The 27,831-nt window shown below is 41.9% G+C and overlaps 1 protein-coding gene across 1 annotated transcript; it reads right to left on the reverse strand.

The window, feature by feature from the left end:
• Positions 1-17: 17 nt before the first annotated feature.
• Positions 18-27,598, reverse strand: HBP1 (HMG-box transcription factor 1). Its single transcript, XM_015409546.1, has 11 exons — positions 27,538-27,598; positions 21,330-21,522; positions 18,691-18,925; positions 18,096-18,228; positions 16,775-16,886; positions 16,576-16,688; positions 12,549-12,705; positions 10,011-10,155; positions 5,865-6,191; positions 3,883-4,024; positions 18-1,101 (listed from the first exon to the last, which is right to left on the reverse strand). Exons 1-11 carry the CDS (start codon positions 27,550-27,552, stop codon positions 1,090-1,092), a joined length of 1,584 nt encoding a protein of 527 aa, XP_015265032.1. The 5' UTR covers positions 27,553-27,598; the 3' UTR covers positions 18-1,089.
• Between the last annotated feature and the right edge of the window lie 233 nt (positions 27,599-27,831).

Genomic DNA, 27,831 nt, shown 5'->3' on the forward strand with positions numbered 1-27,831 from the left:
CACCTCTGAGAGTGGTTGGGTATCAATTTTATGCGATTCATACAATGTACAATAATATGTTTTACAAATTTATTTGAAATAATACATGAATATAGTGTGCAAAATCAAAGGAGCAACATCATGTAGACATAGACCTGGCAGGTGCTGAAATCTATAGTTGTGATTCTTATACAGAAACACACTCTATTTAGTAATATTAAATCTATGTTGTAAATGTTCACAGCAAAAGTAGCCATATATCTAACATATCTACTCTACTTTTAGACAGTTTTGGGGTGGGGAGTAAAGTGCAAATGTTGCACCTCTAGTAAGTGCAAAGTTTGTCCTCATCATAAAAGATGTCTTCTGGCAAAATAAAAACTTTAAAAATATGCAGCATAGGAGACAAAAAAACGCTTTAAAAATAAAATGGTGTCATCACAACAGCACCATTCTTTTGGGATAATGCAATGCTCTCAATGAATCTAATCCTGGGCCATTTATCTGCAGCCCTGGCAGTTCTGTGAGCCTTTCATTTCCAACAGGAAAGAGCTCCTGCTTCAAATGTAAATTCTACATGCAACGCCTCCCCAGACAGAAATCTTGCTACATATAGGATATACTCTATCCACTTTGCCACACATTCTGGTAACGTTTTGCACTGGGCAGACTAGAAGTTCCTATGTTATGTCAGAAAACCCCAGCTCCCAGATTTGTAGTTAATTACATAGGTTGTGCAATACATATTAATCAGCAATAAGAATCAATGTATAAACAGGTGTTACATATTTCAAAATTCCCCTTTTTGTGCATTTTCTTAAAAAAATAAACATTTATACAAAGCTCCTCTTCTTCCTACTATTCTTTAGCACCACAGGATATCCATTTTTCAAGCCTATTACACCTGATAGACATATATGTAGTTTGGAAGAAAAAAAAATAAGGCAATTTGGTTTAAAATGTTGATAGTTGTAGCTTGCTTAATCCTCTACTGTAAGAAGCAAATCCTCATTCCTAATGACCCAACGCAGCCCATATGGTCACACCTTCACAACAAATGATGAAACCTTGATCTTCCACCAGATATACATAGAAGAATTTTGATTAATGTTATTGTGAACCCTGTAAACAAACAAAAAAAAGATACTCACTTAGAAAATAGCAGAGATAAAAAATGATGGCTACTGATACGATAGATCCAATGTGCACTTGTCAACAGAGAAACTGTTCATTCTCCCTGTAACTGGTCTTCAAGTTCCTAGCTCAAGCTATAGCAGGTTCTCTTCCTGTATGACAGGGAAGAAGTGCTCTTATTCACAGCTGTAAGGAGGTTTCAAAGCCTGTTCTGCAAATATTAACTGTAATGCCATTTACAGATCTGCACAGACTTAATGTTATCATTTCAAATCCAGTGGAATCTGTCCTGGCTTCAATTTGTACATGGCTCCATCTACTGTTGGAAAAAAAGTTTCTCATGCCAGCTCCAGCTTCTCACAGTATAAGTGTTCAGTGATGCCAGCAATGGATTAAGAGGCAGCCGAATTTCAATACAGTCAGGGCTCAACAAAACACGTGGACATCGGAGTCCCATGTCAATATCAAATACTGGCTTATAGTTGGGTTTCTGAAATGGAAGGCGGAGATCTGTCTAACTGGTGAAACGCACATGGAAACTGAGCAAGAAAATCCTTCATCTTAAAGTGTTTTGGTAGTTTCTTACCCCCGTGTGTGTATTAATGTCAAAAGGTATAACTACAGAATAGAGATAGATAGACTTTTTTTAAGCTCACACCCGCCTTCTGTGTGCATCATGACATTACCAAACAATCAGCTGATCAAGCAATCTGGCAGTAGAAGGTGATGACAGTCAACAGATCTTCCCCATTCCCTCTCCCCAACAGTCCCTTCTGATCCAGAGATGTAAAATATTTGGACATACTGAAGCCACAGGGGGAAAAATTCCCCATTTCCCTCCTCACCAGAAAAAAACAGAAATTTAGAGGGGAATTTAAGTAATATATGCAGTACTTATTTTCCTATCAAATCTAAACTTTTAAGGATATTACAACATATGATGCATCATTTATAACTTATAAAATTATACTATTTGCCATATTTATGGAATTTAAAAGTGTAAAAGCCTTTATTTTCTATGAGAAAACTGCAAGTATACCCAATACTTGAGAATAAGTTGCTGCAAACGTAACTCTTTAATATATCATTCTTAACACATTGTGTGTGTGTTAAGTACCATCAAATCGCTTCCAGTTTATGGAGACCATATGAATTAATGTCCTCCAAAAATGTCCTATCGTTGCAAACTGAGGGCTGTGGCTCCCTTGTCAAATGGAAATTAATCGCTCTTATGCTGGGTCATCCTCTTTTCCTGCTGCCTTCAACTTTTCATAGCATTATTGCCTTTTCCACTGACTCCTGTCTTCTCATAATGTGACCAAATATAGCATACTAATTTTTGCCAGAATTACCAAAAAAATTATTGCAAATGTTGCATACATCCACAGTATACATAGGAATTATCACGATGTAATTCTGCATAAAACCTTTTCATTTCCCTTATTCCAAAAGGGGAAAAGGTAGGTTTTTTTCTCAGTGTTTCCCCAATTCTAATCCTTGATCTTTTTCATGCCACACATTTGAAATGTGAAATTTTTTCATACTATGCATTCCGAGTGTGAAAAACTTCGCTCTAAGGAGCAATTTGCTCATTCTAAAAAACAATATATTTCATAAGAGATTCCCCCCCCCCCCCGCGTTTTTCCTGTTTTTAAATATTCAAAAAGAATTCCCCCCCCCCCCCCGTATTTCCAATTTTTTCCAGTTTTTCTGTCAGAAAAATCATAAAACCATCCTCACAAAAACTTTTTCCCCAATTGTTTCTAGTTTTTCCCCAGGTTTTCAAATTTCTATTCTGACTGGGATGGAGTTGACTCTTGCATATGAGCGGGGGGGGGGGGTGCCCATGGACTGAGACTCCCCTATCTTAAAACAGCTACATTGGCTGACAGTTTATTTCCAATTCAAGGTGCTGGTTATGACCTCTAAAGCCATTCATATTCAAGCACCCACATATCTAAAAAACCATATTCACTCATATATCCCCATGCACTACCTACCTGGCATCAACTACAGCCCCTTCCTTTTACATTGTAGCTCCTACTCTGTGGAACACATTCTCTGGATAGCTGAAGAAATCAGGCACTGCAGGGCCCTTTCAGTCACCTGGGTTTCTATAGGGTATAACTGAAGACAGCTTGGAGGGGGGCATATCTGGTGTGGGTTATTCTTTTGGTTTCAAATTGTAATCTTTTTAACTGTGATATGTAAGCCACCTTGAGCCATGAAGAAAGGAGGGAAACAAATATTTAAAAAACACAACCACCACTCAGGTCAGTGGGCTGTGGTAAGGAAGAGAGCCAAGTTGCTCCCTATTCCAGCAGCACATTTCTGCAGCTGGAAGAGATGGGAAGTGGTCCCCCACCCCACCCCCCACTTTTCTTCCTCAATGCATTCCACCAGTCGACTGGGCTCTTGTTCCATGCTGAGGCCAGGTCAAAACAGAGTGCTGGGGAAGATCTATGTTAGCCAGCTGGGTGCATTGGTTAAAGTGTCGGCCAGGAGACACCCAAGTTCAAATCCTCACTCTGCCGTAAAAAACTTGCTGGGTGCACCCCAAAGAAACTCACTCTCTTTTGTACTGTGTCCAAATGGCATGGCTATGGCGAAAAGGAGGGAAGACTGCCTTTAACTCTGAACTTGAGAGTTCAGTTTCTGGGACAAGTGCAAAGGCTTGTGTGTCCTGCTTTTGTTAAAAAGTTGCCAGAAAGTATTCTGCATGAACTCCAACCTTCAAGACTAAAATATCAAGAACAGACAAAAACATACTGAATTTGTTCGTTTCCGTTTCCAGCAGTCAGGATTTAAACGTTTTTGTTCTTCAGCCAAGGCCTTGGCTTCTAATGTATACATCCGTCTTTCTTCATTTTTCATTTTTTTCCACCTGTCACCAAGTATCACACTAATGGCTCTGGAGAAGAAGCAGAATACACTGAAGGCAAGAATCTAATGGGCTGAACAACAATTTCTAATGTCTATTTCCTTTCTGATTACCTTCTCCATGTTAGTACAACATTTAAATGGATCCATGATGCTCTGGTTAGATAAATTGTAGCTTGAAAAGGTTACAGACCAATGTGCCAACATTTTTAAATGGCAGGCTTGGCTATTTTCAGAACTCTAACCAAACTGGATTCTGCAGCTTCTCTTTCCCACCATTTTTTTTTAAAAAAAACAACTAGCACAGATGGCTGAAGATATGCAGCTTCAGAACTACAACATAAAGACACCAAACTCTCCAGGTGAGATTTTCCCAAGTGCTGGCTCCCTATTCTGAATCTAACCTATGGACGATACTACAACCAGTTACTTTTGTGTAACCATTCCTTAATAGTTGTGCCTGCCCAAACAATAGCAGATGGGTGCAACTACTATTTATATTGGAACTCTGAGACGAAGTTTCAACTAAAGACTAGCATTATTGATCATAATTTTAATAAGCACCTTTTGTTCCAGAAAGTATACATTTAGCCTGCCAACCCAGTCAGTGCACTGTTAAGCTTACTTCAGGCATGATGGAAGTTGAAGATTTCGGATGCAAGCAAGGGTGATGGTTGGCTCCGGGCATATCAAAGGCAAGACACATACTTGGGTAGGTATTTCAGGTAACAGAGCACAAGCTAAACATGAGCCTGCAGTGACTGCGAAGAAAGCTAATGCAGTCTTAGGATGCATTAACAGAAGCATTGTGTCCAGATCATGGGAGGTGGTAGTTCCGCTCAACTCTGCTATGGTCAGGCCTCACCTGGAGTACTGTGTCCAGTTTTGGGCACCACATTTTAGGAAGGATGTTGACAAGCTTGAGCGTGTCCAGAAGAGGGCAACCAGGATGGTGAGAGGGCTGGAATCCGTCTTATGAGGACAGGCTGAAAGAGTTGGGTATGTTTAGCCTGGGAAAGGGAAGGCTTAGAGGGGACACGATGACAGTCTTCAAATATTTGGAGGGCTGTCATGTAGAAGATGGGAGTGGATCTATTCTTTCTTGCTCCGGATTGCAAGACTAGATCTAATGGGTGGAAATTACAAGGGAGTCGTTACCGGCTAAATATCAAGAGAAACTTCCTAACTGTTAGAGTGGTTGAGCAGTGGAACAGACTGCCTCGGGAGGTGGTGGATGCTCCTTCGCTGGACGTTTTCAAGCGGAGGCTGGACGACCATCTTTCGGGTATGTTGTTGGGCTATCTTTCGGCTATGCTCCTGCAGAGTGCAGGGGGTGGGGCTAGATGACCTGCAAGGTTCCTTCCAAGTCTAACATTCTATGATTCTAAGACACAGCATATTGGAAAAGGAGCCCACCCCAAGTGCAGCCTTTAGTGAAAGTGTGTATAATTAAGTCTTTGTAATATCTATTTGCCTCAGAGCTCCAGTGAATGTTACTAGGCTAGCTGTGTTAATGGAACTGGAATTTCATGTTTAACTTGTTACACTGATCATTAATTGATGGATGCACTGGGCTGGATCCTACAAATTGCCAGGGCAAAGCAGTGTCAAATCAGAATCAGATTCCCAGTGGTCACACAGGGCTGCTAGGGAAAGGCCAGCACTTATGCTATCATTGCGTCTCTCCTTCATTGCTTTCTTCTTTGCTCCTCTGCTGCTTTCAAGAGAAAGCACAAACTGCAACAGCACTTCTAAAGAATTAAATAATGCACTATGCACAGTCTCTATCCAGATCAATGGAGTACACAATGGCAGGTCAAAGCTGAGCCTGTAAAATATAAAGTCCAATTAGAAGGGTAAATATTAGTTACCTGTTATCTTTTCCTGGATACATCTGAGTATATTCTACTCTGTACTTTTTGGCAAAAAGCATGAAGGCATTCATTGGTCTTTTGCATTTGTTGGGAGAAGTGGCACTCACAGTACTCGCAGTCCCTGAGCTGTGGTTTTTGCCAGCTTTACTACACGAAGAATTGGATGATATCTGTGATGACTGGGCAGGCCCACAGTTTGTGCTGCATTCCGATCTTTCAAAGTCTTGGCTTCCTGACCCTCCACAAGATAACGAAGCACGGCGCTGACGAGCCATGCTGCTTAACACATAAACTGCAGAGGAATCCATTGGTGTAAAATCGTAACTGAAAGGAAAAGGGGGGAACCAAGTTAGAAAACAACCAATGACAAGTTTTACTTTCCTTCCAAAGACCACATCTGAACAGTTCAGATCATTTGAGCTTGATAACCGAGGCAGTTTTTCCACTCACCTAATTCCCCTCCTTATTACAACCTCCCTTCCTGTTTCACAGGGCTTTTGTCCATGCATATCCCATGATCCTCAGTATAACTATTTTGAGAGTCAAGAAGAACCCCTTCCACCCCTTTTCCACAGGGGAAAAACTGATTGGATCTAACCCAGTGTCCCATATCAGTCAGATACAATTTCATCTCCTATTCCTGCCACTCTCAAGTTTATGGTTAGTATTAAGATTGCCTGCCTAAAAATACTGTATCAGGCTGGTGTCATACCATCGCCCCATGAAACAATGGTTGCTGTGGATTCTCCCTGACCTCATTTGTTACATTCTGTTTTTATCAGATGGGAGTACTGCAGTTTGATAGAAACAGTCTGTTGCCTGCAGTTTCATGGAGGGACTTTTCTCCACAACACACATATGGGTCAACAAAAGCAATCAGTAGTATCTACCTCAGAAAAGGGCATCAAAAGGGATTTGCTTTATGAGTCCAGGCCTTAAGTCAAGTTAGAGATTACAGAATAAAAGTGCCATGATTTCAAGGAGACAAAGAAGAATAATCTTTATCTGATACTCCACCCAATCTCCATAGTAACATTTTTTGTTCAGCAATTAAGGATTGTTACGAAAGGGGGGGGGACACCAAGAAGAGTACAGTAAGCACAGGAAACATCCATGTACTAATAAAGAGAACCAGGTCTGCTTATCCTTAGAAATTCATTAAAGTCTGATTATGTTTCAGGGTAGCATTTATCTATATACAGCTAGCCACATGTGTCCCCCATATGCGGATAAATAATCTGTGGATTAGGCCCACATGGGGGTGTGACGAACTGACCTCCAAAAGCAGGATGTTTGTGCATCAAAAGCAGCGAGATGGGAGATCAGGGGTTAATGCCTCATTGTAAAGCACAGTTTGATTGACAGGCTGCTCCCTGCGTGCACCAGCTGAGGAGAGCTTTCAAAACTCTTGTCAAAGTGTTGTTGTTTGGACTTCGACTTGACAGTAGCCAGTCAGGAGGAGAGTGTGTGTGTCAGTCTGAGAGAAACAGACAGGTTCACTTGGGAAGTAAAGGGACACACTCCTTGCCCTTACGGTTGTACCTTCACATTTGAGGAAAAGTTCAGAAATTACAACTTAAAGTCTAAGAATTTCCTGACAGAGTGGTTCCTCAGTGGAACAGGCTTCCTCAGGAGGTGGTGGGCTCTCCTCCTTTAGAGGTCTTCAAACAGAGGCTAGATGGCCACCTGACAGCAATGCGGATTCTGTGAACTTAGGCAGATCATGAGAGGGAGGGCAGGAAGGGTTGCCTCAGTGCTTAGTTCTTGTGGCCCTTTTTTACACGCCCAGGGAAATGCTGACTGCCACTATGGGGTCAGGAAGCAATTTTTTCTCCAGGCCAGTTTGGCCAGGGATCCTGGAGGTCTTTTGGTCATCTTCTAGGCGTGGAACAGAGGTCACTGCAGGTGTAGAGGGGGAGGTATTTGTAAATTTCCTGCCTTGTGCAGGGGGTTGGCCTAGATGACCCTGGAGGTCCCTTCCAACTCTATGATTCCATGAATCTAAGTGCCAGCCCTAGCTGGATTCCATTTATTCACGGTCTCCAAAACTGGGGGTTAAGTTTAACAGAAGAGACTGACCAGGAGGTTGCAACTACCAGTCTAGCCAAACAGAAAAGGATTATTGCTCCTAAGAAGAGGATATTTCTTACCCAGTTATTCAGTGGGTTCAACTCATAAGGGACCCCTGGTTTGTGTGAAAAGGGAAACTCCTCAAGAGTAAAAAAGAAAAGCTGTAATCCCACAAGGGAAGTATTTAAATACAGGAAGAAAGTGCTAACCTCCAGGAAACTCAGATAGTTATATGAAACGTTATTAAGACACATGGTTGCTGAAAGAAATCCCCAAGGCAAACAAATCTCTTACAGTTAAGAACTGAGTCTCTAAGAATATAAGTTTCAACTATACACTGTTGCTTGTTCATAATATAATAATCTGTATAAACAACAAAATTTACCTCAACTTCTTGTCCCCTGCCATATTCCTAACCCAACTGTGCCTGTTCAATAAAATCAACCTTTCTGTTAGAACGCAAACTTCTTGTCAACTGCCATTTCCAAAAGGGATTCATAAGAGGGCTCCTGCTTAACTACAATAAATCTCTGGTCTGGGCAAAAGCCAAATAACTTCTCAATCACAGAGGCGGGACTCTATTATTAAAACAGGCTACTAAGAGACTGCTTAGTCAGAGTGGGGGAATAGCATTTTGACAGGAAAATCTGCCTCACAGTGAAGAAGAAGCAGGGGTCCATTACAGGGGGCTAAACAGATTTTTCAGCAAACTTGGGGCACTCCTCAGGCTTGCAGGAAAATCTGAAATTTTTTAAAAATATATACAGAGGGGTTTAAATCCCCTCAAAAGTAAAGTTGCGATCTCTGGGCAAGTGCAGAGAACACACTGGTTCAACTGGCAGTGGTGCAGAGAATCACTTCTGGCTGGTGGTGATGGCAGATGCCAGGAGCAGCTCCTTGCTTGGTCATGGCAGCAGAAGACACCAGGAGAGGCTCTGGGTCCAGGTGCCATGGCAGAGCACTCTGAGAGATGCCTAGGTGCTGCAGTGGAGTGTTCCAGAAGCCGGCCCAGGGCCAGGCACCATGGTGGAGCACTCCAGGAGCTGCCCCAGGCCCTGACGCTGTGGCAGAGCACTCAGGGAGAGGCTCTGGGCCTGACTGCCGCAGCAGAAGACACCAGGAGCCGCTCTGGGTTCAGAACAGCTTCCAGGCACAGTTGCTGCTGGCTAAAGGTGGGTGGTGGGATCAGGAACTGCTATGGGGGGCATGGGATTCCCCCCTGCAAGTCTCCTGCCCCCCCCCCAAGCCTTAAGGGGAATTGTCAGAGATGGGGGAGGAATCCCCCCTTGCAAGTATCACTGATCCCCACTTGTAATTTATATAATCAGGAACAGTTCATTTAAGTTTTCTGAAGTACCTTGCCAAATAAACTGTTGTCTTATAAAATTATGATAAGACTATTTACCAATTTTGAGACCAACTTGAAAAAGAGCTACAAACAATAAGTAATTCAGCTCTGAATTGGTAGTATTGCACCTCCTAGTGGAAGAAATCTGCTAGTTCTATAATTTTTCTATTGACACTATGGCTCTCTGATGCTTAGTCAACTATGAACAGAGAGAAGATAAAACTTCTACAAAAGGACCACATGGCCTAAAAGTGTTATCATCTTTAAAACATATCCTTAAAACTTCTTAAAAATAAAAGCATGAATTATTTTTAAAACTAGTTCTGAGATTATTTCATTTCATCACTGCTGCTTAAGAAACATATACAAAGCAAAAATTTAGAGGATCAGGGAAAAGCCTGAACTTCTGGGATACTTTTTTTTTAACTAACTGAAGGTTGAACTAGAAAGCCTCTATGTAGACAGGGAACAAGATGGGGGGATTTCAAGCTGCCTCAGAATGGAAGAAGTAAGAAAGTTGTGCATCACGACTGGAAATCCTCCCACTGGCAGAAAACCACCAGCGGATCTATGCCGATTATCATGAAAACTCCTATTCGTTATGACCTGAATCTTGCTTCATAAACTTATTACATTCTCATAAATTAACTATTTCTTCCTTCTGGTAAATTCCAGAGTGGTAGCCTGGCCCCTTAAAGATTAATTTATAAAAACAAAGAAGTTACCTTTTGAATGTATCAAAAACACCTGAATCATCAAAGTTAATGGCATCAGGGTGACCAGGAGGTAGACATACATCTCCACTATGCATTTCACAACATGGAATGCCATGCTGAACCACCGTCAGGCTTGGATAAAAAGATGACCAACCTGCATGAGAAAAGGGGTGGGTGGGGGGAACAATCAACAGTCTGGCTAGGCAGACTCTCATATTTTGTTACACACATCCTCACTTCTAGCAAATTATGTCCATATGCAGTTTTCTAAAAGTGAACCTGAAATAGGTTTTAGCCAGAAGTAGAGCTTGGTCATTCATATTATCATTCATGAGTTGGGAGCCTATGAGGAACCAGTAGATGAGGGGTTTGCACCATTTTGCCTTTCAATTCAATCCCCCTCTCTCTTCAGCCACTCATTCTTTCTGAGCCTATTCTATCTCACAGTCATTACTGTGAGGATAAAATGGGAGAGGGGAAAACATAAGCCATTTTGGGTCCCCATTGTGGAGAAAGCAAGTTATAAATATCTAAATAAATTCCTGACCTCCAGGATTCCTTAAGTTCTTAAGGATTAACCCATCTATTTCTGTTTGACTCTCAACATTACATGCTCCTGTCTTTACCAGGCTAAGGTTGGGGGAGGGGGGGTTAGTTCAGGTTGTTTTCTAAATTTCTGGGGACTATCAACTAGGTAGAGACCCCTATCTACTCTGTGGGTGGCTTGGCTTTCCTGCTTTTGAGACTGGCATGGGGATGAGGCACTTTTAACTATTATGTAGTATATATAGCATCTACAGCTAGGCATCAGGAATTAGAATTGCACAAAGAGTTCATCATCTAAATGGCCCAACATGTACAGAGAAGGAGAAAGGAAAGAGGAAGCTTTACAAGATCAACATTTTTTCTAAAATAAGGCAAAAATATGTCTCTTTCTCCCTCTCATTTTAAATGCTTTGGAAAGCCCAATTGGTTAATCTTAATGTATAACCCAAGGCAGTCCGAAGGAAACAATGTTCAATTAAAAAATTAAGAATTTTGCCTGTGCTTTGCTACCCCAAAACAATGGCCCAATCCAGCCACAGTTGGTCTTGCTTAGAACCAACTGAAATCCATGGGCCAGGTTAATAGCTACTTATGATTTACTGATTTCTCTAACACTTAAACAGAATACCCATTAGTTGGAGCAAATGCATCTATCATAAAGACATTTAATTCTATAAATTATACTGCCTCATGGATTCAATTTCCATATATCTAAGACAACTTTCAAGCTTTGGGATTTACATAATCAAAGTCATGGAAAGTATTTACAACCCAGTCTCAAGATTCATCTTGCCAGTACAGGGATTTAGGATGGCACATATCCACAGATACCTCCGCACATCACCAGCCAAACAAATATTATACAAATCACTCTTTTTTTTTTGAACTACAGGGACTTTTAACTGCTGCTGTCATTTTTTGCTTTTTTGGTTTGAAAAAAAAGTCACAGATCATAAGTATTCTGATTTGCACACACATTCTCCCAAGTTCACAAAATAGTATCGGACAGGTTATCTAGCAAGCCCTGACATTCGCTGTAATAAGCCTGTTCCTCTCATCCCTCCCACGGCCCAGCAGGCCCACTCACAATCAGACTGTTCACCCACCCACAAATAAGGCAGCAGATATGATGAAGGGTACTAAGGACCCTTTCGTCCACCATTTATAGATACCACTTTCTGCTCATCAGCACTTCCGATACGAAATAAACTTAATGATTTGAGAAAATCCTTGAGCTGGGTAACCTACATCAAAGCTACATAATATAGTCAAGTCCAGTAGCACCTTCAGGGAGCTCTCACTCATACCCCCCCAAAAATCTCGTTGGTCTCCAAGGTGCTGCTGGACTTGACTCCAGCTCTTCTACTGCAGACCAAGATGGCTGCCCTCCTGAAACTAACTATACAATATATTCTATATTAAAGAGAGTGAAGCTTTTAAAACTTAAAATTGTATAAATCATTGGGGGGGGGGATCAGTATTTCTTTAGTTGATTGGGGTTATTATAACAGTGACTGTTGAATATTCGCTTTGATTTCTAGGGATAGTCCCAGTCTTCAACAGATGGTACTAAGTTTATGTCTCAATACAATATCAACATAGGAAATGTGCTCACAGCAAAACTGATTTTGCACAGTTATGGAGGAATTGTGAGATAATTATAAATACCGGACAAAGATATTAGATATCATTATGGAACAAGAGATATATATTTGGAGACAGACTGTACAAACAGAAAAAACGCTTCAGGCTAATTCGGTGATAAAAAAATAATAATTGGAAGAGCTGGAAAGCATGTCTTACTTGTTATGGTGAGTCACTACTTAATAACACTTAAGAATTTTTTTAAAAAGAAAGAACTGGAAGGGGAAAGTAGCTAGCATGCCTTGGATTAAGTTAAGTAAGAGGATTTTGGGTAGCTGAAACAGACTGTATAGTGATATTCCAGTTTCTCATTAACCATTATAAAGGATAGATGATAAGAGACAGAAATGTTCTTACCTTTATTTTTAACATAGAAAGGGTGATCTAATCGGCACTCCACAGTAAGCAAGCCATCTGCCGCTGTGCCAGGATCAAAAGTCAATTTCAGTACTGACTCACCAAATGAAACACTTTCTTCATGGGAGATCAACTTCAAACCATCAGAACCATATCCCTGTAAAATGTGTGTTAGTTACTGAAGAAACATGCAAATTTATGCTACAAATGATAACAGATCTTAAGATTTCTAGCTAACTGAAAGTGGACCAAGATTATCAGAAAGCATAACCCTAATACAAGTTGGGGGGGGGTAGATTTGAGGAAACAGGCACTTTCTCTTCCCCCAAACTTCAGGCTTAGACACTATGCTTTCAGACACTCTTTTGGCCCACTTTCACTTAAATACAAACTACCAATATATGACTGCACATGAAACAGTGACTCTGGAAGCAGAACTTTCCCATTAGAAGTACAACCATACTATTTTCTACTTATATGAGCACTTGTTACCACCACCATGAGCACTTGAGTAGCAAACCTCAACTGCACACCTCCTCCTCCTCCTCCTCCTGGCCCTCCTACATGTACCAAAAAGCTATCTTTGAAGTTCATGCTCTTTCTCACTTGAGAAAATACAGCACATCACTATGGTGTCTGTACATACTTTCCCACATTCATTAATACATATTCAGTCTATCTCTGGGAGAGATTATGTACAGTCAGCTTTGTAAAATTGGCCTTGTATGCCAGCCCCCCCCTTTCATCTGCACACTCCTCCCTCCCCCAGCCTGACTGTATGGACTGCATGTGTAACACTGTGAGCAAGTCCTATAAGGCACACAAAGAACATGTTTTGTGTCTCACAGAAAACTTTGCAGCGGTGAACACAGTAAGCAGAGGATCTTGGGATGACTACAGCAAATGGAGAAATCAGGGAGTGCCAACAGGACCACAGCAATTAAGCCACACCAGGCTAGAAGCCAAAGATGCCTCTTCTTGTATTGTCTTTTATGTGATATGCAATCACTGACAATTAACACAATATGGGTATTAAGTGCCTTTTGACAGTCTGGAACCTCTGATTCATATCTTCCCATTCTCCCAAAAGCTCCCACCGAATATATGACTCGGCTTCATGTCTCCAGTTTTAGAACATAAGAACATAAGAGAAGTCATGCTGGATCAGGCCAATGGCCCATCCAGTCCAACACTCTGTGTCACACAGTGGCCAATATATTCTGTGCTGTCAGGAGGTCCACCAGTGGGGCCAAAACTCCAGAAGCCCTCCCACTGTTGCCCCTCAAGCACTAAGAATACAGAGCATCACTGCCCCAGACACAGTGTTCCATCTATACCTTGTGGCTAAGAGCCACTGACTGACCTCTCTCCATTTTCCCCCCAATCCCCTCTTGAAGCTATCTATGCCTGTCGCTGCCACTTCCTGCGGCAGTGAATTCAACATGTTAATTATTCTTTGGATGAAGAAGAACTTCCTTGTATCTGTTCTAAACCTTCTGCTAAATAATTTCACTGAGTGCCCATGAGTTCTTGTATTGTGCGAAAGGGAGAAATGTACTTCTTTCTCTGCCTTCTCTATCCCATGCATAATTTTATAAACCTCTATCATGTTACCCCTCAGTCGTCATTTCTCCAAGGTGAAAAACCTTACCCTCCTTAACCTTTCTTCATAGGGAAACTGTTCTGTCCCCTTAATCATTTTAGTTGCCCTTTCCTGCACTTTTTCCAATGCTATAATATCTTTTTTGAGGTAAGGTGACCAGACCTGTACACAGTATTCCAAATAAGACGACACCATCTATTTATACAGGGACATTATGGTACTGGCTGAGTTGTTTCCAATCTCCTCCCTAGTAATCCCCAGCATAGCATTCGCCTGGCTTTTTTCTTGCCATCACACACTGAGTGAACATCTTCAGTGAGTTATCTACCACAACTCAAAAGATCTCTCTTCTGGTCGGTCTCTACTAGTTCAGACCCCATCGATGTGTACTTAGTTAGGATTTTTGGCCCCAATGCTTGCAATTGCCCATGTTGAACCTCATTTGCCATGTTGACACTCACTCGCCCAGCCTCTGTACAGATCCCTCACAATCCTCCCTGGTTCTCACCACCCTGAACAACTTAGTGTTATCTGCAAATTTAGCCACTTCACTTCTTACTCCCAACGCCAAGTTAAAAAGCACTTGACCTAGTACTGGTACCCCACTGATAACCACCTTCTACTGTGAAAACTGCCCCTTTATACTCACACTCTGTTTCCTGTTAATTAATCAGTTTTTAATCCACAAGAGGACTTGTTCTCTGACCCCATGACCTCTCAGTTTACTTAGGAGCCCTTGATGAGGAACTTTCTGGAAGTCTAGGTAAACAAAAGTTTTCTGAAAGTATAGCTAAACAACATCTATTGGGTCACCCCTGTCCACATGTTTGTTCGCCCCCTCAAAGAACTCTGAGAAGCTGTTCCATTACAGAATGTATGCTGATTCTTCCTCAATAGCTTTTGTTAAGAACATAAGAGAAGCCAATGTTGGATCAGGCCAATAGCCCATCCAGTCCAACATCAGGCCAATAGCCCATCCAGTCCAGGTGCCATCAGGAGGTCCAGCAGTGGGGCCAGGACACTAGAAGCCCTCCCACTGTTGACCCCCCAAGCACCAAGAATACAGAGCATCACTTGCCCCAGAGTCCCTATCTATACTTTGTGGCTAATAGCCACCGATGGACCTCTGCTCCATATGCTTATCTAATTCTCTCTTGAAGCCGTTCATCAATGTGCCTACTTATTTTGTCTTTAATAACAGATTCCACCAACTTATTTAGTATCAACGTTAGACTGACTGACCTGTAATTTCCTGGATCTCCTCTGGAACTTTTTTTAAAGATGGGGGTTACATTAACTACCTTCCAATCCTCAGGAACAGAGGCAGACTTTAATGATAGATTGCATACTTTTGTCAGGAGATCCACAAGCTCACATTTTGAGTTCTGAAAGAACTCTTGGGTGTATACCATCTGGGCCTGCTGATCTGTTAGTTTTTAATTTTTAATTAAATTTTGTAATCCTGATTTATAATTCAACCAAGAACTTTCTTTCCTGTTGCCCTTCTCTGGTACCATTTAGTCAGTTCTATAGTTTTCTCCTGATAAGCTGCCCAGCTCTCAAGTATTCCTTTATCTTCTGTCATAATCTGTTGTTTCTTGGAAAGAACCAATTTTATGGTATGGGCCAAAAACAATATTATTAGTTTGCCTTTACAGCCAGTAACTGGAGTCTGATCCTGGATAACAACAGAACTGCAACAGACTCCCAGCACACACACTGAATCCCTCCTTCTTTCATGCAATTTTTTTGCAGAATAGGACAGGTAATCCTTGCTCTCCCTCTTGATCTATCCCCCCTGCCCTTATTTGCCAAACCACATACACACCTTTTGCTCTGTTGAATGTTTGGTTGTTGTTGCCATATTAATTAGGATAAAGAATGTGTCTATGTTTTTGATTTAGTACCTCTAGTATTTCCTTAGGGTTATTCCCCACACACACTATGGTACCAACTCCCTGTATAAACTCTGTAATTCCTTTTAAGTCAGGTCTCTGTTATCCTTTTCCTACTGAAAACTCGCTACTCACAGCCACCTCTTTTGGTAAAAGATCCTGGTTTTCTGCACCCTACACAAACATACAAGCTAATTCCCCATGTTGATCTGAATACAATGTTCATGTGTTTGTGAAGGTGTGGTAACAAGCCTAGGCAGGTCACAAGGAATTAGGAACATCCATAGATTAAAATTAACATAGAAATTAAGATTCATCCCTACTAATAGTAATAATACAGCTAGTCTGTGGATCACTGAGCTCAACAGGGATTGCAGAAAAGAGTGCACCTGAAAGCATTCTGAATGATTCCAGAAACAAGTACTGAGAAAAAGATCTAAACATGTGCCATCTGCAAATTTAGTAATGCAACAACTGAAGACATAATTTTATAGTATCTATTGCAAAAGGTGAAAAGCACAAGGCTTACTTTGTAAACACCCACTGAAACATCAGCTTCATTTTCAAATCCTGCAGACCTAGCAAGCTCTTCAACATCCTGCCACTCCTTACTGCGTCGTTTGTGGAAGCATAAACGTGTGCCTGATGGTGTAAAAAAGGTTATTTAGAGTCATATAAAAGACAAAGTTGATTATTAAACCAACAACACAAAATGAAAGGTATTTTACCTTTAAGGAAACAGTGCCAAACAGTTGGAGGCCAAGAATGGCACCATCCTAGATCATCATCATCTGAAAGTGAAGACATACAGAAGATCCCAGACTCTGATTCACTACTTGTCTATGGAGAAAACAAAACCAGAGTAAGGGTTTCGAATTAATATTCATAGGAAAGATGATACAAATGCTTGTCCACATTGTTCTTTGCAAGGGGAGATTCCTTAGGCACTTCCTCTCGTTTACATAACCATGCCAGTATCTTTCCCAAGTATCTGTAATAGCACATCTCTTATCTGATATGTCATAGTCACATTGCTTCTGACCAAACCAACCTCCTTTTTATATTTAAGCATGTGAAAGACTCATGCACTACTTCACCCAGCAACACAACCCTACAGAACCATATTCCATCTCTTACAGCATGGACAGGCAGCTGTTAAGAATGGCATTTGGAACACAACCAGAGTAATCAGAAATACACCGGGCAGTGTTTCTTAATGTGTAGCATGTATGAAATTAAGGCCCCGGTCACACGGAGCATTAGGCACGCTAGAGAGACGGAAGATAGGCGGATTTTCCAGGCGCGATCTCACCGCCACATCTGGGAAGCGTAGAGCTCCCGTGGCTCACCCGAGGCTTCACTCTGAAGATGCGCTGTAAAAAACTAGTACCTCCGAGGTACTAGTTTCCGGAAACCGCGGGGCAAGGACGGGCGTCAGATCACGTTTCCGGTGGTAGCTCGTGGCATCCGGCGCCCGCCCATGTCCCGTCACGAAAAGTTTTTTTGTCAAGTCTCCACGGGTGCGCACAAGCACCCAACGGCGCATGCGAACACTTGGGTAAAAAAACAACAACACAACCCCTGCGGCACCGCTTTTTTGCCGCACTGCAGGAGTGAGGTATGATCGGCACCTCCCCCCAACCACGGGATGTCGGTGGGACGTCGGGCGGGACGTTTGATCAGTAGTTCGCTCCAGGGCAAACAGCCACGCCTCCCCCCCACGATATCCGGCCCGTGAGACCGGGGCCTTTGTTGTGCTAAACTTGGAGAAGGTCTGGAAAGCTGCCAGCAAGGGATCAAGCTCTTTTCCAAGCCTTTATGAAGTATGCATTGATTGGTTTAGGAATCACACTTGACTGACAGCACAATCTTCTAGATCTTTTGGTTTTTTATTCAGAGTTTTCCTTCCCCCCCCCCCCATCTACTTGCCCTGTTCATCTACTGGCTCACTTCTGAACAGGAAAAGAATTAAAATGAGTAGCTTAAAAAATAAAACTATTACTGTTTTCAAGAAGTTTTTCTTCTCCTAGTTCAATAAACATAACTTACCCTTTCATGTCTGACTGGTGCTTCATCTATGTGATGCTTAGGAAAACCAGAATCACTCTGAGAGGACACTGGTGGAGGGCGTGCATAGGAATGTAAACTTTTGCTTGTAGCTATTAGGTGAACAGGTGATGACCTAAGAAAGAATTTTAAAATAAGCAGAATTAGGTGGCAGAAAAATATGCTGCTAAAATTTTTATAAAGGAGTGGGCTTTTATTCTACATGCAATGTTTCAGGCAGGTGGGGTGGAGAGTTTGTATGTTTATGCCAATTTTTTCATTGTGGAATTAGGAAATCAAGCTTTTAGGAGAGATGAGTAACAAGAGATACACTAAATTTAAAATCTCATGTCAATCTTGAGACAACCATTCTATTCCTAGCTCTCATTCTAGCACTGCAGAATGAACATCCATAAACTCTTTGTGATAGCAAAATCACATTTAAACTGTACCAGGGATAAAAGCCACATCAGCTATAGGCAACCATCCATGCCAAGATGTTTCAGCGGTCACACAGGAAAAGGATCATCAAGATGAAAAAAGTTGTCAGTTTTTAAACAATGCTTCCAGTTCACAGATTAATATGTTCATATTGTACCTGTTATAAAAACCGCACTGCATCAGAGGACTCTGTGGACTAGTAGCTATATTTGCCAGTTCTGTTAACCAATTCACTCCATTTTCATAAGGATAAGCACTTTCCGAACTGCTACTTGAGGTATGTTGGTTCCATGAAGACCTCGAGTATTCCTGATGTGAAACATCTGTGCTCAGTTGAAAAAGCGCAGGGGGGGTAGAATCAGTATGAACAGCCTGCAGTTCAGGAAGATCATCTGCAAAGAATTGCACAAGAAGTCAAATGCATTCCTCTGGCTCAAGCCAGAACTGACTGCTGTCCTTGCCCTGAATATCATCTGCAGGCCCCCTGGGGAAAAGGATTAAAATGAGTAGCTTACAAAATAAAACTATTACTGTTTTCAAGAAGTTGACTTGCTGACCTAGAAGTAGCAGTTCTCTTACCAAGGAATTTCAAAGGGAGATTAGAAAGAGAAACTGCTGAATTACAACTGATAATGAAGCTCAAGACAACCCATCCACCTGGATTGAATCGAGACCTAGGTTTCCTGTCTCACTACCAATGCTGATTTCTCCACACTTACTGCCTCTCTGCATATCACACCTAATCCAATTACACCTGCTGTCGTCATTTGCCTGCTAATGACACTTGACATCTGAAATCACTCCACTTTCCAATATATAGGACAGAGGGACTCACATTCTAGCTATATTTGAAGAAGTGAGCAGCGACTCACAAAAGCTCAAATCCTACCACAAATTTTGTTAGTCTTTAAGGTGCTACTGGACTCTTTTCTACTAATAAATCAATGGAGAATACAGAGCAAGATTTATGCACCACTTCATCCTAACAATGCACTTGACAGGACCAGATGCCTCACTGGAGATGGAGCATAATGTGAAAGCTTCTGAAATAATTCAGTATAATGCTTATATGATTCTGAATGGGGGCAGTGATAGGCGGATTACTGATAATACTTCCAAGCTAAAATTCAAAGCTGGCAAGAGGTGTCTGTCAAGAAACTGGTTTTCCTACACAGTTTCTTGTTCAGGTTTTCACTTTGGTTCAGGCTTTTAGCCTAGTAAACACGCCCTGCAAAAGAAAGATATTTTCCTCTGAAACCAAGCAAGTGGTTAGATAAGAGAGATAGGAGGTAACCCAGCTGCCCATCATTCCATTAGACCTGGTGGCTCCAAGGACATGAGATAAGGAAGACTGCATTCCATCTTGTTAGCGCCTGAGATCATGGGCAGGAGAGAGGTTTTTTGTTTGTTTGCAGCAGAGTGTCTGGTTAACCGACAAGCCCCTTTGATTGGTGAGACCATCACCTTAACCAACAGGTCTGGTGGTTAGGTTACATCATTTGCCCTACACCTGACTGACTAATTAGAATCAGGCCAACACCAAAGGTTTTCTTTCTAGTTCTTTGCTACCAGCCAGGAGGGCTGTGGAAAAGCCATGGCTACGAGCCATTGGGCCACAGGCCATGTGACGGGCTCTAAACCATTCCATGTGGTGCTACATGCCACTGTGTTGTTGACCAGTTCTGTTGAGACCCAGGACACTGCCTCAGGCATTTGTAGTGACAGACCATCTGCTTGGATTAGCCTGGGTGCTGCCTTGTTTTGGAAGAGAGGGCAGGGTACAAATAAAATAAATAAATAAATAGTTTGGTGGGTCCTACTGACTGGAAAACTTGTCACGGACTTGGAACTTTGAAGACCTCAGTCTGCTTTTGGGTAATATCTGAAACCTTGAACTACTGTTTGCAAAGGTACTTTGATAGACTTTTAGCTCTTGTTCTTTTATCTTCACTGTTCTGCTTTAATTATTTCTGCACAATTTTAAATAAACCACATTGATTATATTCTTGTGGAGTTCTTGAATTCAGGAGACTTCAATCTGAACACAGTACTTTAGCCCTCATTGGCTACAGCTACTAGAGTAATTGTTTGTGAAACTTGACTTGAAGGTGTCCTGCCCTGCAAGGGTGACTTTCTAGATTTTAGTTCTAGGAGGACCTGAGATTTTGTCCCTTGGTCTCTGGATATCTGGATAGTAGAAGGGGACTGGTGGCAGCTTCAGCCTTTTTTAGGTTGACTCACTTTGACCAGCCCCCCCCCCCCAAACTCGTTTTATGGTTTGAGCTTGAAGTCTCGTGACAGTGTCATGCTTTTCAACACCATGTACAGTTTTCTAAAATGTGGAAATCAGGAAGCATCACTTTGTGCAAGGTTTCTACCAACTGTGGCTAAACTGCCACTACATACATGTAAATACACTGCAATTATAATGCTAGCGGCAGGCTTCCAGTAATGGTGTTTTTGAAAGATGGGCTATGATAAAAATAACTATGAAATTAGACTTGTGAGCCTGAAGTTCATACTGCCAAATGACAAGCTGAAGAGAGTTTCTATAGTACAGGGATCAGCTGTACAAAGAGAGCATCAAAAAAGTTTAGTCAGCTAGCACAAAGCCCTAAAATGACTCCAACTAATCTTAAGTAAGAATTAGCCACAATCTCTGGACTGCATGAGTTCTCTATATAAACAAGAGAATTGGTATGATTCCATATGTAGTGCCTACTGACATCTACTGGAAATCCCCTGCATGACACAGACAGACTCTCAGATGGCTCTGAGGTAGTAAAAAGGTTTTACCAAGCTCCATGTGCTCATCACAAGATGCATATCCAGGGGAAGATGGGAGGTTCTCGTTACACTTCAATAATTCCAAAGATTCATTCATTCCTGAAGTTCTCTTATCCACCACCAACAGGAGTTTCTGTACTGTATTAGGCATTTGATTAGCCTTCAGTTCCCAAACCATTGTAGGGTGCTTCAAATTATCTGACTTAAAAAGAACAAAAAATAATTACTCACAGCTGCAGAAACTACTCTGTGATCATACCTGTCTTAACATATTTTGTTATACAACCTGTGTTCTTTAAATGGTGGTACATATTCTAACTGAATTCAACCTCTCTCAAGGTGAACTAGATAGGTGGTTACGTTAAAGCCTGATGTGTCCTACAGTCTAGGAAACACTGTCCTTTGCTATAATTCAATTATCTACTACCTTTTCATCTAACAATGAACTAAAGCAACCAACATGATTAGCTACTACTCCCATTAAATATTATTAAATATTTTGTGCATATAAGACTGTAATGTATAATTTACAAGTTGAAGCCAACTAAATCATCCCCATCACCCTCTGAATAAAACCATGCACTCTGATATTCTACAATACAGAAGTCACCTGTCAAAACAGCAATACTGAAACGTACTATAGAATACTTCCATATGATAGAAATTGCAAGCATCGAGTTATTTACTAATATGTCACTTACACATAATTTATACTAACACACTTTAATGCTACATCCCAACTTGTATCTACTAGTTATATATCCTAAGCCATTCCAGGTGGGTAGATGTGTTAGTATGTAGTAGCAGGAAAAAACTGAGTCCAGTAGTACTTTAAAGACCAACCATTTTTCCAGGATATAAGCTTCTGTGAATTAAAGATCACTTCATCAGATACAAATGAGAATGAAAATCCACCAGCCCTTATATCTGGATCAGAAGGTAGGAGGGGTATTATAAAGAAGGGTCAGTTGGAATCCAAATGCAGAGGTACAGTACAAAATGAATAAGCTTGATTACAGCATGGAGATGTGTACAGAGGTAGAAAATGCCAAAAAACAGCATCTGTAGAACTGTTCAGACCTAGGAGATTCATTGTCCTGAACCTGAAGATGAATTCTAGTTTCACAATATCACATTGTAATCTGAAGCTTCTCTGTAGTAAAACTGCCACTCTTGGAAGATTAAAATGTTATCCCACGGGCTTCAGAGTATTGTGCTTCTCAATGCTAGATTTTTGTTTATTCTTTTGTAAAGGGACTGCCCTAACCGTACAATGTTAGAGAGTAGAAGGGCATTGTTGACACTTGGTGGCATATACAGTGTTGGCAGATGAGCAAGTGAATGAACCTGAAGTGGTATGGCTGTTGTTAAGGCTGGTGACTGTGTTGTTAGAATATACCAGGGGACAAAGGTGGCATCTTGATTTATGGCAGGCCCTGATTCCACAGTTCGTGTCCATGTTAAGAGATGCTTTATTATTTAAATTTAAGGTTTGAGGCTGTCTGTGAGCAAGAAAAAGTCTGCCTCTCAGTGCCTAAGAGAGAAGAATATCCTTATTCAGCATAGGTTGTTGATTATTGATGTACTGAACCAGTTTCAACTGTGGGTTGCATGTGACCACCAGGGGTGCTCTGTTCTTGGGGCCTGTCTTGTAGTATGTTATCCCTTGTTATCATTCTGGCTTTGTTGATCTGTTTCCTTATGACACCAGGTGAGTACTGTAATTCCAAAAATGTCTGTTTTGGATCTCTCAGGTGAAAATCTCTGTCAGAGGGACAAGAACAGATGTGCATGTAGCTTAGAGTTGGCTGTAGACAATGGATTGTTTGATGTGTTTAGGATGGTACCTGGCATCCTGTAGATATATTTGACACTTGGTAGGTTTCTAGTATAAGGTGGTGTTTATACATACAAAGGTATCTGTACAGTAGTGTCTAACACTTCCTTATGCCAGAGACTGACTGATTGCCAAGCATGCTCAGTTTCCAGAGCCAGTTAAAGCTGTACTTGTTTTTGTTCATTATGCTTCCTTTTTAAAAATGTGATTCCTAACATGTGACTGTTTACACTGTTTTTGTTTGTATGCAACCTTTAGCATAGTTGGAGAAGAAGAAATGAAAAAGTAGATGCTTAACATAATGGCAACCATTAACAATAAGTACCATATAAACAATGTTTATCCACAAAAACTCAATTTTCCTCAATCTGTATTGGTTTCTTTTAATTTAAACCTTTTGTGCGTAATCATAACAGCTACATTAATCTTTTTTTTACATATAAAAGTTAAAATTTTAAGAGTTATTTGACTCTGTGATTGAGGCAACAAATAATACTACAAATAGGAAGAATAAAGCAAATGACTTTTTGTAAGAGACTATTCACAGATTACATTTGCTGAATAAGAAATATTAAACATACCCACTAGACAAACAGTTCATTCCTCTACTATTTATACAATGACCAAGCTTTATGGAGGGGAAGCAAACTTATTATAAAGCTGCAGACTTTTCCTCTCAAGTGAAGAGGAACAACAAAAAACACCAAGTATTAAGAAAACAACAAAGCAGCGCTTGAACTGTGATGCCCTTGCTTCCCTGACCACTCAAGCAGCAGAATGTGAATGGCCATATAAGAGGAATTGTCAGGCACCCCTCACAGATAGTCAGCACTCTGGCAATATGGTGGGGAAGCAGTTTGAGTCTGGTTATAGATGTACCAAGAGGCAAGCACAGTCACCATGTTCTTGTTAGATGTATCTATTGCTTAATGGGACCAAGCTCAACCAGTTCGGCAGGTTGGAAGAAACCAGTTCTGCCCAGCATTGACTGGAAGGGGACTTTTAACATCATATTTGTACTCCCCCTACCACTACCCAGTGCAGTTTTGAAATTTTAAAAAAATGTCCAGGGTTTTAAAAACACAATAAAATAGACCCCTATTTTTTTTAACTTGAAGACCTGTCAGGAGAGGCAGATTTAGGAATTACTAAGCCTACAACTCAAAGACATTTTCTGTCAATTGCAACAGGAAGGGAAGGAAGTCACCCTGCTGAATTAAAAACAACAACAACCCTGTACCAACTCCTGTTTTTTAATATATATATATAAGCAGGGGTCTTGTTGTAGAAAAAGAGCTGCCGGAGCTCATTAGCATAACTCATTAGCATAACTTATTTGCATATGCCACGCTCCCTGACATCACCGGAAGTGACAGAAGGCCACACCCCCTGACATCACCGGAAGTGTGTCAGAAGGCCCGGCTACTTACCCTCCTGCTTCATCCTCATTCCCAAACGGAATGAGGATCGAAGCAGAGGGCGGGGTAAAGAAGGGGGCGGGGCTTCACCACGTGACCGCCCCGCCCCCTAGAGGTTCTCTTCCGGAGCTCCGTACCTGAGAGCTCCCCCCCGACTAGAGCCCTGTATATAAGTATCTGTTTCATTTAAAAGATGCAAATAGAAGTTCAAGAATTTTCACTCTTGCATGATGCCGTTTTTATGCCTCTTAAGACATCTGCATGAACCATATGGGTTCTGGTCCCTCTCTTCCCAAAAATCTCCAAAGGAAGAACAAATTACTTATTTTTAAAACAGATTCACCCATCTATTCAGATGGGTCTGGGCAAAACTGCACTGTATAAAACTGCTTGTCACACTGACATTGTGGGACACCCTTTCAAGGAAGATGTGCCTGACTGATTCTGATGGTACTCCATGAACAAGTAGAAAGTTAGTTTTTTCAAGTCTGTCTTCCTGGCAGCAGAGTGAAGGTCTGTTGAACTGTGGCTCTAATATTACTATCAAAGAACACTGCTTACTGCTGCTACTACTGCCACTGATTTCTGTAAAACTATTTATTTTATATTTTTGTCATATTAAGATCTATATGGTTTTACAGCTTGCACATGACATTAGGTATCTGCGGGATAGCATGATTTATGGACATTATATAAAAATAAGAGATGTAGATTGCTAGGCACCCTCTGAAACCATAACGTCAGGTCCTCCCAGAGCTTTCTTCTGTTGGAGCTATTCGTTTTGGTCAAGAAAGAAGGTGCCTAAACTGTAAGGCGTAGATTGAGATTCTGGTGGTGCTCCACTATTGTGGAGAACAGCTAAAGTTTCATGCTTATATGAAGTTGTTATAATGGGTGTTACTGTTTGTGTCTGGAAGCTCTGGATGGTGATTTTGCTAAAAACATGGAGACAGGAGGGATAAAGATGCTTTAATAATGCTGCAAGTGCACATGTTAAATACTCACAGCCAGTGTTCCCTCTAAGCTGAGTCAGTGTGAGCTAGCTCACAGTTTTTTAGGCTCCGGCTCACACATTTTTGCCTTCGCTCAGGAAGGAGGGCTCCAGAGCAAACTAATCTATGCAGTAGTCAAATTGTTTGCTCACAGCTTTAATGCCGGTAGCTCACAAAGTAGAATTTTTGCTCCCAAGACTCCACAGCTTAGAGGGAACATTGCTCACAGCATGGTGCAAGTGATGTCAAAGTGATGTTAACAAGTGGACAATATTATCTTTGTGCTTTTAAACCCATGTTTTCATTCCCCGCTTGTATGAATTAGCCTTTGTATTATTTGTTCACAACTATCCCACCGCACACAGCATATCAACAGGATCTGTTATTTACACTTAGCTTTCCCCAATTAAGAAGGATACATTTCCACATTAGTCTCCTATTTTGACATTTATTTGCTCCACTATGTCGTCGTCCCCCCAGATAATTAAATCCAAACAAATGGTGACCATATAAACTTAGCTTATTATTCCTGTTTGGTCTTAGGATATATTAAAACATCTTCATTATGTTGCATGCTAATCTGCTGTTTGCTGTCTGCCTATATGTATGGCCTGTTAACTTCCATTTCAAATTATCTGAGGAAGTGTGCGTGCACACAAAAGCTCCTACCTTGAATAAAACTTTGCTGGTCTCAAAGGTGCCACTAGACTCAAACTTTGCCTTATACCCAGTCATTCTCTTGGGTCTTGCAAGGTCAGTATTGTCCACTCTGGCAGTGTCTCAAGCAGATCTCCAGCAGAAAACTTATTAATTCAGTATCTCATTTAAAAACACTATCCATTAATAAGGTGGGAGTAGGTAAAATATTTATTTGTGCAAATATTTATTCTGACCGGCAGCAGCTCTACAGGACCTCAGGTGGAGGTTTTTCGTTATCACCTACTACCTGATCCTTAAGCATCTTAAGCAGGCACTCTAACCAGTGAGCCACAGCCCTACTCCTCCCTTGTACAAGACACAGACTTTGCACAGCACCCTGAGCTGCGAAGAGTGCATCATAACTATGCGGTTACCCAACTATCACTTCCCACTGTTACAGAAGGCAAGGCGGGTAGGCAAGGGCACCCACCAGGTCTCATCTCGCCCCTCCATATCACCATCGGCTTCCCACCGCCTCAGGGTCTTCCTCCAAACAAGACCAACTTCGCTCCCCCTCCCACCACGGAAGCCGCGCGCCCAGCACTTCGGCCGAGTCTCCGCCACGCGTTGGCAAAAAGCAGTTGGGCTCACGCGCGGCTGCACAAGCAGCCGAACGGCGTAGAGAACCGAGCGCGGAAAAGGGCGGACAAGAAAGGGCTGCCAATCACGCCCCCTTCACTCATTCTGCGGCCCGCCCACTTTCGATCACATGATCCCCCAAGCTTGGCAGAGGCTCTTGTTTATAAACTTTTCTTCCCCTTCTCCTCGCGGGGCAAAACGGCGCATGCGCCCAAAGGCTCATTCATTCAGAAGTGCGTAACAACAACAAGGGAAGGTGGTGGGGGAGGGGAACTGTCCCCCGCAACTGAAAGGGAAACTTTGGCAACTGGAGGGAAGAGGGGGGGGGGGGGTTCGCTTCTTCAGGAGGCCCGTTTTAGACACGGGATGGGGCGTCGAGGAAAGGGAGATAGGGAAAAACCCCAAAGAAATCAGATTTTTCCTCAAGAGTAACGTCCGTATCCCGCAGGGGACTACAGTTCGGACCGCTTTTCTCAATTAAAGAACTCGGCAAACCTGTCCCAACGGCGATCCGAATCCGTGAGCGCCCCCTCCCTTTTCCCCAATACTTTTAGTGGGAAGCCCCTCAACGTTAGGACAACCTCGGATGGGAGGGGGGGACGACGACAAAGAGAGCCCGTTCACTATTGAATTCTCCCCCGCACCATCCTGCACGCTCCCACACGTCAGTGGAAAACTTCTAAGGTACTTACCAACCCCGTCGCCATTACAAGACTCTCTTCAGCTTTTCTCCCCTCCGCCCTTTCGCCTTGTTTCGAGGAGGCCCCGCCCGCTTCATATTAAGCTTCTCATCCTCAATGGCTGACTCGGACATCCTTCACGCTGCTTTCTCGCCTCATAGGACAGAATCAGTGCCTATCACGCTTTATTCACGGAAAATTGACTTGTTTTGATGTCCTTCGCGCACTTCATTGGATAAGTTGTTACGCCAATCACGCCGAAGGAATCCAGACAGATTTTGACCGACCTCCCGAGCCCTAGAGGGT

This window comes from Gekko japonicus, unplaced genomic scaffold (assembly GCF_001447785.1).
Source record: "Gekko japonicus isolate JY-2015 unplaced genomic scaffold, Gekko_japonicus_V1.1 scaffold1374, whole genome shotgun sequence".
NCBI classification, from domain to species: domain Eukaryota; kingdom Metazoa; phylum Chordata; class Lepidosauria; order Squamata; family Gekkonidae; genus Gekko; species Gekko japonicus.

Bases quoted from the DNA above. Each gene is read 5' to 3' on its own strand.
- HBP1 (XM_015409546.1), bottom strand. The intron at 18,926-21,329 runs GTAAAACCTTTT...AATTCTTTGCAG, and splicing joins TGATGAGCACATGGAGCTTG to ATGATCTTCCTGAACTGCAG. The intron at 16,887-18,095 runs GTAAGTTATGTT...TTTTCTCCATAG, and splicing joins CACCAGTCAGACATGAAAGG to ACAAGTAGTGAATCAGAGTC.